The sequence below is a fragment of the Fundulus heteroclitus genome, chromosome 17 (assembly GCF_011125445.2).
Source record: "Fundulus heteroclitus isolate FHET01 chromosome 17, MU-UCD_Fhet_4.1, whole genome shotgun sequence".
In the NCBI taxonomy this organism is placed as follows: Eukaryota; Metazoa; Chordata; class Actinopteri; order Cyprinodontiformes; family Fundulidae; genus Fundulus; species Fundulus heteroclitus.
Window position 1 is genome coordinate 22,861,777 of NC_046377.1, and position 15,000 is coordinate 22,876,776.

Below are 15,000 nucleotides of genomic sequence, written 5' to 3' on the forward strand. Positions count from 1 at the left end.
AAACACTGTCCTACATGACAAAATAGAGCAAACGATAAACTATTATCTCTTATTATTTTTCTCCACCCTGAAGCTTCTCTGCTATATTAATTTCTGGACATACATGACCTGAAATTTCTGAAGAGCCATGTTAGTTCCTTTTATAGCTTTAGTAAGGCCAGTTAAAGTAATAAGATAATATATATAATTTAGAGAGATTTTGGAGAAAGCCAATTACCTAACCCTAACATCATATAGTATATATATACATTATATTATATACTATATATATCGATATATCATATATATCATATATCATATATACTCTATTATACTATATATATATTAATAGATATTATATATATATAAATCAATATATATATATATATATATATATATATATATATATTTGGTGGATATTAGATCCTCATTCTCAATGTAACTGTTGTCACACTTCATGATTTTAGCTGATGTAGGCCACTGATGTAAGAGATGTAAAGTAAAGGTAATTTCATACAACATGTAATTTAATTGATAGACAGTTTAAACTGAGATCACTTTTATATGATTTTTTAAATCCTGTGTGATGCTTGTGGTTCTTTTCTTGAGTTTGGTACTTTTGAAGGGCGGGAAGCATAATTATGATTGTGGTGGTTAAAACAAGCAGCTTGGTGCTTTTATTGAACACTTGCAGTTTAAAAATGTCCTTAAGTGATAGTCTTTATGATTTCTGTGAACATTTATTCCTGCGACGCCTCAGCTCCTCTGCTCGCATGTGTCTGTTCAGGTGTGGCATCCTGCAGATCGGCGACAGGATCCTGTCTATTAACGGCGTGCCGACCGAAGACTCGACCTTGGAGGAGACCAACCAGCTGCTCAGAGACTCGTCCATCACGGCGCAGCTCACGCTGGAGATCGAGTTCGACGTGGCAGGTGAGCAAGGCGCTCCACTCCGCCTGCAGGGAATGTTTGTTGACGACGGACGAAGAACAACAGTCTGTGCCGGGTTCTGCTTCTGGGCTCCGTTGTGAATGAAAACGCGTCGGGTTGGTATAAATAACCACCCACGTCCGAGTTTAATACAACAACACAGCATGCTGTCACTGATGACTCACAGACACGTTGTGTGGCTTTTACGGGCGGAGCGGTGGAGATGGTTCTGATAGTTTGTTTTATAACCGGGTTCATACGGTTATATTTGATAGAACAGAAGATAATTTCCAGTAGTTTTGGCTTTTAATGAAGACATCTCAGAGAGTTTCTCCGCCCAGGTGAATCTGCTTTTCATGCAGGACTTCAATCTTTGCTCTTACTGTTTTTATTTCATGTTAAGGCTTATAAATATAAACTTTTAGACTGCAGTACGGTTGTGTACTGCAGTCTAAAAGACGAACCGTCTTTCTCTCTCAGAGTCCGTCATCCCCAGTTCAGGGACGTTCCACGTGAAGCTCCCAAAGAAACCCGGCGTGGAGCTGGGAATCACCATCAGCTGTGAGTACGGGCGCACAGGCATAACATTATGACCACCCGTCTAATGATGCCGTCATTTCGACGCTAGCTCATCCCAGGTGTGGAATCTGCTGTGGGATCTGGTCACTGAGCTATATTATCCACTGCAGTGCTAATCGCCGTCTGTTAGAACGAGTCGCTGTGAAGCCACCAGCCGCCATATTGGTACTCCCTATTTCCCCTCCAGTAACTAGGGAATATGTGCGCTACAGCATCGAATAATGAGGATTTTCTCATGTTCAGGGGGGGCTTAAAACTTTTAAGATGTCAAATGCCATATACTTTTATGTTATATTCTAAAACTATCAAGTACTGAGAAAGTCATGTGCTGAAATATTTAGCATTTTGTTTATTTAAATATATATATAGAACATTTATAAATATATAAATAACAATATACAAAAACATATATTTACATATATGTATACATATATAAACATTTATACATATCCACATACTTATATATATATTTTTTTTTTAAATATGAATAACATGTAATTAGCATATAATTTCCTAGTAGTTATATTTACATATATGTATACATATATAAACATTTATACATATACACATGCTTTTATATTTTTAATTTAATTAAAACTTTCATGCACATATTTTGTGGAGCAGGTAAAAAAACTCACAATAGAATTGTTTATATATATATATATATATATATATATATATATATATATATATATATATAATATGAATAACATGTAAAATATTTCAGCACCTAATTTCCTAGTAGTTAATAGTGTTAGTACATCCACTGACTGTAGAATTACCTGTGAAATGTTTTCACTCAGCCAGAAAACTGCTTGTTGTTGCAACCAAATCCTATAGGATTCTGTGAGAGTAGGGAGTAGCAAGATGGCGGCCAGTGACTTCAGTTTGTCGGCAAAATCAGCACTCCAGTGTATTATATAGCTCAGTGGATCTGGCTCCAGAACGGGTCCTAGAAGTCCTTCAAGTTGTTTTAATCCCACTTTCTTGAAGAGTTTCATTATAATCTAAAATCTTAATCTGAAAAAGAGTTTTTTTTTTCTGAATTTATACTTAACTTCAACAAGCTGCGTGCTTTTCACATTAATTTAATATAAAAGATGGACATAGACTTCATGGCTTCACCTTTTGGTGACAGATCTGAATATCAGGGGAAACTTCACTGTTGCTTTCTTTATGGATCACAGGAAAAATGATTAAATTTATCTGGGACATTCTAAATTCATTCTGTGTTCATGGTTGTGTTTGAGCCGTACCAGTTTATAATATTTAGCGCTGAAATCCTGTGTTTGCAACACAAAAAGCAGACAGTGTTGCTTTATTATCCGCCTTTCTGAGGAACTTTCAGACTTATTGTTTGAATTTTGGCTGCTTTCTCCCTCAGATGAAGTTTTTTTTCCTGTTGGTTAAACTTCTTAGCTAGCTTTAATGTTTAAAATTCTGATATTCATTATGAAAAATCCTCAGGCTGTCCATTTTTTTTTTAGTTATCCCTGATAATTTAATCCTCAGCTGTCTGTTAGACTCCAGCAGGTACCTTTATAACTTGTTAGTGTTTGCTCTGCTGGTGGTTATAATCATAACGCTCATCTGTGGACAGGTAATTATAGGACGCATCTGTCAACAAAGTGTGTAAAGAGTCAAATTAATGGACTTAACACAATTATATGACAGTATTTACTTAAGATTTCAATTAGTTTTACGCCATCTGCACTTTTAGAAAAGAATATTTGTGCTGTGGAAGGGTGAGTTTTATGTATATTTAACCAGGCTGAACTGATGTAAACACATTTAATTCATTGTTGAAGACTTTAAAGGAGAATTCAAGTGAATTTTGGCAAATCTTTTGTCAGTAGCAGTCGTGCACCAGCAAAAAAACAACTTGGATCAGTCAAAAGACTGCATTGATCTGGTAAAACGCCGACATCAAAGTTCCTCCTATTTGCAGAAGCATAACCTCATTCTTAAGGTACAGAAAAATCCAACATTTTGCTTGTAGTACATTTGTTCATTGGGGAAAGATACATTAAGTCTTAATTGTTTTCATTGCACTTCTAACAACTATAAAATAAATGTAAATGCCTACTGTTAAGCACGCTGGAGAATCTATCATGCTGTGGGCCTGTCTCTCCCCCAAAGGTCCTTGTTACAGCGCATGGCAACAGGAGACATTTTGAATAAAAATCAGCCAAAAAACTAAATATAGTTCATCATGGGGGCATTTCAGTCTGCAAAATGTAACGCAAAAGTCTGCGTTACATTGACGCACAGTCTGCTGAGTGTATACAGCTTCCGTGTATATATCCTTTTACTTCTTATTTTACTGTATTCTTATTTTTTGTCTGCACTATCAATACAGAGTCAAATTCCTTGTAAGTGCAAACCTACTTGCCGATTAAACCTGATTCTGATTCTGCACTGCAAAAACGGAACTAAAAATAAGTAAAATTTTCTTAAAATGAGTGTATTTGTCCTTGATTTGAGCAGGTAAATAAGATGATTTGCCAATGGTATAAGATTTTTGCAATTAAAATAGGAACAACTCATCTCCATTGTCTTATTTCAAGTGCAGGACGTCTAATTATCTTATTTTATGGGCCAAAGTACTCATTCCATTGGCAGATAGTATAATTTACCTGCTCAAATCAAAGACCAGAACACACATTTTAAGAACATTTTACATATTTTTAAGTCCGTTTTTGCAGTGTGATTCAGAAAACATGGCCACATACACACAGAAATGAATCGTCCATCTCCGTCCTTAGTTTTAAATCCTGCAGAGGAATGGTCCAATGTTGTTTTTTTAGTGTACTTTAAATCATATGTTGATATTTTTATAATATTTAAGGGTTGGATTCTGCTGCTGCTATTAGAGAGGCATTTATTTTTAGGCTTTTCACACACATTTACCAGGAATGAAGCCCACCCCTGTATGTGTGCACAGCTTTCTTCACCCAGCAGATCTAAAACACTATAAATAAATAAATAAATCTGCACACGCAGGCCCGTTCACTCTTGTGTTTGTGTCTCTGAAGCGCCGTCCAACAGGAAACCAGGCGACCCTCTGATCATCTCCGACATCAAGAAAGGAAGCGTCGCTCACAGGTAACCTGAACCCAGACACAACCGCGGGTTTATATATATAAATATATGTATGTATATATATGTATATATGTATGTATATATATATATATATTTATTTGGAAACGTGTTTTAATCAGGGCTTTGAACCGATTTTTTTCCCCCAATCGGTTCGTTCCAGAACAGAAACGGAATTATAACGTTTCCGGTTATGAGTTCCACCAATAAATTGACGTTCCCGAACCGGTTAGAACAAAAAAAAATATTGTTCCCAGAACGGTTAATTTCGTTCCTGTCAGCTGTTTAATGCTATAATTATGTCACATCTTTCTCATCCAGCTTAAACCAGCTATTGATATTTTGTTTGGAATGAGCGTTTTACTTAACGATGGATCGCAATTTACCTGTTATTTAAGATGTGTAGCTCTAGTGGAGACACCGCTCTCTCTCCATTCAGTCAGCGAATGTGTGATGTGATGTCACACAGGAAGTGAACCTCAGCCGTCATGGTAATGTGCGCAGGAAAATAATATATATATATTTTTTTAGTTAATTAGGTAACGAAAACTTTGAGGAACGAAATAAAACCGGTAGTAACTGGTTACCATTATTTTTAAATAAGTGTTCCAGTTCCAGAACATAAAAAATAATAACGTTTCCGGTTTCGTTTCTGTTCCCTGTAAAATACAAAAAGTTCCCGGTTTTCGTTTCTGTTCCTTGAACCGGTTCAAAGCCCTGGTTTTAATAGGAACAGGGAAGTGAGGCAGCATTAAAACGGCGTCAGCTGTGTTTCTGGCTAATTGGGCTAACGGGTCCGGCTCTGTGCTTTGTTTGTATGTCGCAGGTTTTGGAGCGTAAAGCAAAATAAATGTGAGATTGTTTTGGCCAGCAGCTGTTTTCTCTGTTATTTTCAACCAGATGTGGCAGAAAACAAATACAAAACTAAACATACAAACCAAAAGACGTCGGGTGTGTTTAGCGCCTAGGAATGGAAGGTGTTTTTTATTACAGTTTATGTCTCCGTGATTTCCAACCAGGACAGGAACGTTGGAGCTGGGAGACAAGCTGCTGGCCATCGATAACATCCGGGTGGAGAACTGCTCCATGGAGGAGGCCGTTCAGATCCTGCAGCAGTGCGAGGAACTCGTCAAACTGAAGATCCGCAAAGACGAAGACAACTCAGGTACTAAGTTTTAATCAGCCCCTTCACAATAAGACAGATCCTGGGAGAGACTGATGCCACTAGGAGTTTCTGGTGGTACCCTAACCCAAACAGTTAAATTTGTTTTATTTTGGCTTTTTGAGGATTACAGGACTGTCTCAGAAAATTAGAATATTGTGATAAAGTTCTTTATTTTCTGCAATGCAATTAAGAAACATGAAATGTCATACATTCTGGATTCATTACAAATCAACTGAAATATCGCAAGCCTTTTATTGTTTTAATATCGCTGATTATGGCCTACAGCTGAAGAAAACTCAAAAATCCTATCTCAAAATATTTGAATATTTCCTCAGACCAAGTAAAAAAACAATTATAACAGCAAAACAAAATCAAACATTTGAAAATGTCCATTAATGCACTCAGTACTTGGTTGTGAATCCTTTTGCACAGAGTAGTGCATCAATGCGGCGTGGCATGGAGGCAATCAGCCTGTGGCATTGCTGAGGTGTTATGGATGCCCAGGATGCTTCAATAGCGGCCTTTAGCTCATTTGCATTGTTGGCTCTGGTGTCTTTCAGCTTCTTCTTCACAATAGCCCACAAATTCTCTATGGGGTTCAGGTCAGGGGAATTGGCAGGCCAATCAAGGACAGTAATGCCATGGTCAGTACACCAGTTACTGGGAGAATCTGATGTCGTCTCTTAACCACTACCATACTTGTGATTTAGTTTACTGAACCAAGCTGAGTGTTTTTCAAGGCTCAGGAAACTCTGCAGTGTTTCCAGTTAATTAGACGATTCAAGTGATTAGTTGAATAGCCTACTAGTATACTTTTTCACAATATCCTAATATTTTGAGATAGGATATTTGAGTTTTCTTCAGCTGTACGCCATAATCAGCGATATTAAAACAATAAAAGGCTTGTGATATTTCAGTTGATTTGTAATGAATCCAGAATGTATGACATTTCATGTTTTTTTAATAGCATTACAGAAAATAAAGAACTTTATCACAATATTCAAATTTTCTGAGACAGTCCTGTATACTGTGTCAAAGTGCCTTTTTTCCAAATAAATGTCGAATGTTTACGGCAAAGATGATCCAATTCATCCATCCATCCATTTTCTGATCCGCTTAACCCCTCATGGGGTCGCCGGGTGATCCAATTCAATTCAATGCAATTTAATTTATATAGCGCCAATTCATGAAACATGTCATCTTAAGGCTCTTTCCAAAGTCAGACTCCATCAGATCCTCCAGGTTGGTGAGAAAGTTTCCTCTCTAAGGAAACCCAGCAGGTTGCATCAAGTCTCTCCAAGCAGCATTCACTCCTCCTGAAAGAGCGTAGAGCCACAGTGGACAGTCGTCTGCATTGTTGATGGCTTTGCAGCAATCCCTCATACTGAGCATGCATGAGGCGACAGTGGAGAGGAAAACTCCCCATTAACGGGTTCGGTTTTCGGTGTTTTGCTGTTTGATGGACATCCACCACCTCGATTAAATCTTTTCTGATGTCCCAGATGAGCAGGAAGTGTCCGGCAGCATCATCTACACGGTGGAGCTGCAGCGGTACGGCGGCCCGTTAGGAATCACCATCTCAGGCACCGAGGAGCCATTTGACCCCATCATCATCTCCTCCCTGAGCAAAGGAGGGCTGGCTGAGAGGTAAACAAGCATCAAAACCTCATTACATCACAAACTCCTGCATCACTCGGCCTTTTTGTGCTCTGTCTCTTGGATTTTATCGGGATTTTATTCCATAACTAAACTAAAATCTGGGAATGAGGTGGATGGAGCTGATTGAGGAAAACCTTTTAGAGGCAGCAGGAGACCTGAGGCTGGGGTGGAGGTTCACCTTCCAGCAGGAGAACCATCAATAACATACAGCCAGAGATATTATGGGATGGTTTAAACCAAAGCAGACTCATGGCCTAGTCAAAGTTCAGGCGGTGGAGACAAACAGCTGCAACTGTAGTGAAAGGATTACACATGCACGCCACACTTTTCAGATTATCGTTCGTAAAACATCCTAATTTTTCCCTCCTTCCAATTGTGTGCTAATTTGTGTTAATTTATTAAGAAGAACCTTACATTGAAGATTGGGGTCCTAAATGTAAAAATAAAACGACAAAAGCTAAAAGGAACATATGTTTCTAAAACAAAAAAGCAGAGGAGGAATATTAGTCATAGTTTGCTCTGTGTTTATTTTATCATAAAAATAATGATAATTATAACAGAAACCAAGTCAAACAGGTTAAATGTTTGTTTGTGTTACACAATGATCCTAAAAATAGGAATAAAATGCAAAGTGCAGCAGAGTCAGATTTCTAAAAGGAAGGTGGGAAATGTCGCCCCCTGCTGTTCATGTAAAAACTCTAACCATTCTTACTTTACATCACTTTTGATTGATTTTATACATTTTTTCACAATTATTTGAATTAAATTTGGATTTTATCCTCTTAGTGTTTTTTTTTTGTCTGTTTAGAACAAGAACCCCTATTTGAATCCTGTTTAAAGCTGATTAAATAAAACATTTCACCAACAATAAGCCTGTAAAACATTGATCTCCAGGATAGAAACACAGACATCTCTCTCCATCTATTCCCTCCCCAGTGTTTTAAGCATTTTCTCTGAGCATTGCACTCTCACACAGATGTAGGGTAACTCCTTTACAGCTTATAATACTTTAGCTTTTTAGAAAATCATGGGGGGAGATATCAAAACAGACTTAGACAACTTTATTATTTGTCATTCGGTATGCACAAAGTGCGTACAGAACGAAAATTCATTTCGTACAGCTTTTGTAAATCGCAGTAGACGTTAAATTACAGTTTTAGGTGCAGCAGAGATTTAGAAGTAAACAGTAGATTTTAAATATACAGTATACAAACAATTGAAATGTAACAAAAAAGAGACATTATTTATGTACAGACTGGATTGTGCAAGGGCATTTGTGCACGAATGCATTTATTTGTGCAATTTTAAGACTAGGAGTCCGATAGCATTTGTAATGCTATATGAGCTACAATGATGCAAAAAATGTGCAAAAAATACAAATGTTGTGCAGAGTTTGTGGGTTGTAGTTTAGCAGTTCAACAGCAGTTTAACAGTCAACAGAGAGAAGTTATAGCTGAAAAAAGTCAAAAACAAAACAAAAACAGTTTGAATGTGACAATGTGAGAGTAGAATTTTTATTTTGCCACAACTAAGACTGCATTTTAATTCAAAACAGGCCTTTTTGACCTCTTAGTGAACCAATAAGGTTACATGTTTAAGTCAGCACTTTTTAGCGTGATATAACGGTGATTCCCCCCTTAATACGTTTGACCAATCAATCAATCAATCAATCAATCAATACGTTTGATTACTTTCTGTGTTGAATCCTGTGTAAACAGAAATTTTGGAATTTAATTTCTGGATTTGGAGAGAAGTCTAACCGCTGTCAAATCCTTAGAAATGCCAAATAAAGCAAATAAAGCTCCTTAATAACCAAACATTCCTCCTCATCAACAGCCATGAACGTCGTCACATAAAACGCTGCATCTTAGTTTGCATCTGCATTTTCAGAAAAGCCGACTCTTAGTGAGGCGAAGCACTGTCTGTGTTTGTGTTGCTGCAGGACGGGGGCGATCCACGTCGGCGACCGCATCCTGGCGATCAACAGCAGCAGCCTGAAGGGGAAACCTCTGAGCGAAGCCATCAGTCTGCTGCAGCAGGCGGGCGAGACGGTCACTCTGAAGATCAAGAAGCAGGGAGAGCGTAAGGATGCCGCTCGTTATCGTGACCTGTCCGTTTTTTTTAATATATATATTTTAATCAATGAAACGATGCAATAAGGAGTAACTGCAGAGCTGTGGGGGCGTTCCGACTGGGCGGTCCTTCTGTGCACAGACATATATACGTAGACGCGTCATAGGGCGCAGGTTTCGCACGTCAACGGCACCGCCATATTGTATGTGGCAGAAAAAAGTTCAGTTCTGGGATTGTGAAGGGGATCAGAGAAGAGCCTCATCCTTTCGGGCAATAAAGACACACAGACACACACACACACACACACACCACACACACACACACACACACACACATACAACACACAGAACAGAGAGAGAGATAGATGATATGAGAGATAGAGAGAGATATAGATTGAACACAGAGACATACAAGAGATATAAATAAGATATATATAGAAATATATAGATAGATATATATATATAAATAAGATAGAGATAAGATAAGAGACAGAAACATATATATATACACATACACATATATATATATATATAGATATATATATCTCTCTAGATCTCTCTTATCTCTCTCTCTCTATATATATATATATATATATTATACATATCTATATATTTGTGTGTGTATGTGTTATGAATATAAGGATCAATTTGTTAAATCTAAACATTGTGGTCTTCATTATTTCATAAAACCGTGTCACATGTGAACCTTTAGGAACTTTTTGGGTGAGTATTAAAGAGTTAAAATTAATAATATGAGGAAAAAAAGTCCCAGGTCAATAAAGTAAAAATAAACAAACAAACACAAAAGTGATAATGTTATGATAAAATTCTTATGAGAATTAAGAGGGAACATTTCCAGAATAATCACAGTTTGCAGAATTATTTCACTCCTGGAGTAATAGGACCAGGTTAGATTATTTTAAATATTTTTATTCTTTAGGAGAATAAATTCAGGAGAATGAAGCTAAAGGGATACGAAAATAAACTTCTAATATTACAAAAAAATACTACGAATACAAAGTATATTCAGAGATTAAAGTCCCTCTGATACTGTTTAAGTGACTGAGTAACTGCAGATTTGCCACATTTAAGATGGCGGACGCTCTGACGCATCGCAGCATAGGCAGAACCCGCCCAATGACGCGTCTACTATTATGTCTATGGACGCCGCGTTGTCGGGTGGCGTGCCGACAGAGCGGCCATCTTAGGTCAGACCAAGCTGCAGTCAGACAGAATACAAGGAAAATCTACTTTATGTTTTCAGACACTCTGTATCCGGTGAATTCTCACCCGTTTTCCAGATAAATCAACTGACTGAAAACGTCACCCCTTTAGGGGCTACATGGGACTAATTGATTGAATTAAAATATCGTCTAACTTAATAAATGATTTCGAATTTGAATTGAAAGTAAGCAAACTTCCAGAGCTCCGTCCGAGGATGCCCGATTTTTGCTCCGCTTATGGGTGCGCAAATAAAAGGACACTAGGACACTTGTTTTTTATTAAACAAACCATACATCGAAAAATGTTGCAGAGTTACACAAAAGCATCCGAACCTTTCGTCCGTTGAAAGGCAGGTGACAGTCCGGATTTTGAATGCCCCACACGCATATTTGTCCTTCTTTTTCAGGCTTTATGCTAGGAAGCAGATTTTTTTTTCCAACTTTTCCTGGCTCCATGCAGCAAAATGTCCAATCGCCTACTCGCTCGGATCTGGTTTTTACCTGGGATTACATGTAATCAATACGCTGCGCTGCAGCTGTGTGACAGAAGCAGCGCTGTCAACTCTGCCTCTGTATGCTTCCTTTTTTTTTTCTACAGTCGCTGGTAAATTTCGTGAGTTGCGTTTTTTTTTTTAGCTTTATTTTTGAACGTGCAGTCGCATATTTGGGGTGTTTCTCCAGTAGAAGCCCTTATCCTGACAGGACAGGATTCTATCGTACTACACAATAGTCCTCGCGCTGTTGCTTTCTCCTGACAGCGCGAGCCGGTTAATATCTGTCTGCATACCACGCCGTAATTATTACAAATCACATGTGGTCCCTAGGTAAAACTAATACCCTGCGATAGGGATTTTTTTCGTCGGGACGAATTTTTTCAGCGGGACGGACGAAAAATGTCCATCCCGCTGAAAAAATTAATGAAGGAGATGGAGGGAAAAAAAATATATGTATTGAAGTGGGCAAATCAACGAACCAATCAGCGTTTGCGTGGGCGCGTGGGCGTTCTTACCATAGACATATATTATGTCTATGGTTCTTACGCTCTGCAGTTATACCCTTCTCAAACGATGGGACTCTGTATGTAAAATCTCAGCAGCAGCATCATTTATTTAAATCTTGCCACAAACTACGCCATGCTCAGATGAGACTAGGCATGGGCCGGTTATCGCCTACAACCCCGGTATTAAAAAGTCGCAGTTTCAAAACCGCTGAAATGTTCTTTAATATAAATATAAATCTCGTCAGAGAGAAAGTGGTCAGACCCCCCTCCCCCCTAGCTGCTTATTCTGCAGGCAGCGTAACGGCGGAAGGTATACGCAATATTTAACGTTAAGCCCGACTTTGGAATCTAAAAGGGAATAAAACCCCTTTAATTAACTCCTTTAACTAGGTTTAAAGTATGAATGTGCACACTGAAGGGGAGTGCAATACATATATGCTTCATGTTCAAGAACTCTCCCAAAGAGACAAAAGTTGCTATTTTATTAACAATTTTGTTTCAAGATTGCATTTATTTATTTTTATTTAAAAATAATATAGTTATACATATTTCTTATGTTCCATGTTCAAGATAAAGTCCCCCAAAGTGTTGAGAAAGAGTTTTAAGATGCTGTTTTTTTTATTGCAATAGGGGCTGCATTTATTTATTTGAATTTAAAAATAATTGCTTTATTTTAAATACACATTTCTTTTGTTCCATGTTTAAGAAAACTGTTGAAAAATAAATAATTGTTCAACGAAAACACCTTTTTTCTTTTTTAATTTTGACATTTTGAAATAACATTTTGTGTTGTAGTCATAATGCCGTGACATTTTTCTTTAAGGTTATCATAGCATCAGATTATCGCATTAATGTGAATACATCCTAGATGAGATTATCGAATTAATCTGAATACAGCCTAGATGAGATTATCACATTCATTTAAATACAGCCTAGATGAGATTATCGCATTCATCTGAATACAGCCCAGACGAGATTATTGCATTAATCTGAATACTGCCTAGATGAGATTATCACATTAATTTAAATACTGCCTAGATGAGATTATCGCATTAATCTGAATACAGCCTAGATGAGATTATCACATTAATTTAAATACTGCCTAGATGAGATTATCGCATTAATCTGAATACAGCCTAGATGAGATTATCACATTAATTTAAATACTGCCTAGATGAGATTATCGCATTAATCTGAATACAGCCTAGATGAGATTATCACATTAATTTAAATACAGCCTAGATGAGATTATCACATTAATTTAAATACAGCCTAAATGAGATTATCGCATTAATCTGAATACAGCCCAGACCAGATTATTGCATTAATCTGAATACAGCCCAGACGAGATTATTGCATTAATCTGAATACTGCCTAGATGAGATTATCACATTAATCTGAATACTGCTTAGACGAGATTATTGCATTAATCTGAATACTGCCTAGATGAGATTATCGCATTAATCTGAATACTTCCCAGACCAGATTATCACATCAATCTTAATACAGCCTAGATGAGATTTTCACATTAATTTAAATACAGCCTAGATGAGATTATCGCATTAATCTGAATACAGCCCAGACATTGATTATTGCATTAATCTGAATACAGCCCAGACGATGATTATTTCATTAATCTGAATACTGCCTAGATGAGATTATCGCATTAATCTGAATACAGCCTAGATGAGATTATCGCATTAATCTGAATACAGCCTAGATGAGATTATCGCATTAATATGAATACAGCCTAAATGAGAGTATCGCATTAATTTGAATACAGCCTAGATGAGATTATCACATTAATATGAATACTGCGTAGATGAGATTATCACATTAATCTGAATACAGCCCAGACGATGATTATTGCATTAATCTGAATACTGCCTAGATGAGATTATCGCATTAATCTGAATACAGCCCAGACAAGATTATCGCATTAATCTGAATACTGCCCAGACCAGATTATCGCATTAATCTTAATACAGCCTAGATGAGATTATCACATTAATCTGAATACAGCCCAGACGATGATTATTGCATTAATCTGAATACTGCCTAGATGAGATTATCGCATTAATCTGAATACAGCCCAGACAAGATTATCGCATTAATCTGAATACTGCCCAGACCAGATTATCGCATTAATCTTAATACAGCCTAGATGAGATTATCACATTAATTTAAATACAGCCTAAATGTGATTATCGCATTAATCTGAATACAGCCCAGACAAGATTATTGCATTAATCTGAATACAGCCCAGACGAGATTATTGCATTAATCTGAATACTGCCTAGATGAGATTATCGCATTAATCTGAATACAGCCCAGACAAGATTATCGCATTAATCTGAATACTGCCCAGACCAGATTATCGCATTAATCTGAATACAGCCTAGATGAGATTATCGCATTAATCTGAATACAGCCTAGATGAGATTATCGCATTAATCTGAATACTGCCCAGACCAGATTATCGCATTAATCTTAATACAGCCTAGATGAGATTATCACATTAATTTAAATACAGCCTAAATGTGATTATTGCATTAATCTGAATACAGCCCAGACGAGATTATTGCATTAATCTGAATACAGCCCAGACGAGATTATTGCATTAATCTGAATACTGTCTAGATGAGATTATCGCATTAATCTGAATACAGCCCAGACCAGATTATCGCATTAATCTTAATACAGCCCAGACAAGATTATCGCATTAATCTGAATACTGCCCAGACCAGATTATCGCATTAATCTTAATACATTTTAGATGAGATTATTGCATTAATCTGAATACAGCCTAGATGAGATTATCGCATTAATCTGAATACAGCCTAAATGAGATTATCGCATTAATCTGAATACAGCCTAGATGAGATTATCGCATTAATCTGAACGCAGCATCTCCATGCTGACACACGGTGATGGCAGCTTCATTCTGTGGAACGTCTTTCTTCAGAGGGGACGGGGAAAATTATCACATCAAGAAATTTAGATATTTGAGTCAACATTGTTTGTGTTTTAACAAAATGGAGAAAACAAGTGTTTTCTAGTCAGAAACTGCCGTGTTGAAAGTAAAAATATCTGGTAAACGCCTCGTCTGTCTGCAGTGTCGAGCCCAAAGTCCTGTGTGATTGGACCAGGGCTGGGGGTGGGGCTTAACCTGGAAAGCCAGGATGGGGAGGAGGAGCCTGTCATCACTGTGGTGCCTCCGTCCAATCAGAGAGCGTTCAGCACGCTGCCGTCTGTGGACAGCGCCGTGGACTCCTGGGACGGGTCCAACATGGA

The 15,000-nt window shown here is 37.4% G+C and overlaps 1 protein-coding gene across 9 annotated transcripts in view; it reads left to right on the top strand.

Moving 5' to 3' along the window:
• The window catches only part of grip1 (glutamate receptor interacting protein 1), a 110,096-nt gene that overhangs the window by 84,074 nt on the left and 11,022 nt on the right, over window positions 1-15,000 (top strand). For all 9 annotated transcript variants that reach the window (XM_036148917.1, XM_036148920.1, XM_036148921.1 and 6 more), the window contains 7 exons: window positions 767-912; window positions 1,390-1,470; window positions 4,524-4,593; window positions 5,607-5,752; window positions 7,255-7,399; window positions 9,354-9,493; window positions 14,823-15,000. The exon at window positions 14,823-15,000 is cut by the window's right edge and continues 20 nt beyond it. In XM_036148917.1, coding sequence (XP_036004810.1) covers window positions 767-912; window positions 1,390-1,470; window positions 4,524-4,593; window positions 5,607-5,752; window positions 7,255-7,399; window positions 9,354-9,493; window positions 14,823-15,000 — 906 coding nt within the window. The remainder of the gene's footprint in view (window positions 1-766; window positions 913-1,389; window positions 1,471-4,523; window positions 4,594-5,606; window positions 5,753-7,254; window positions 7,400-9,353; window positions 9,494-14,822) is intronic.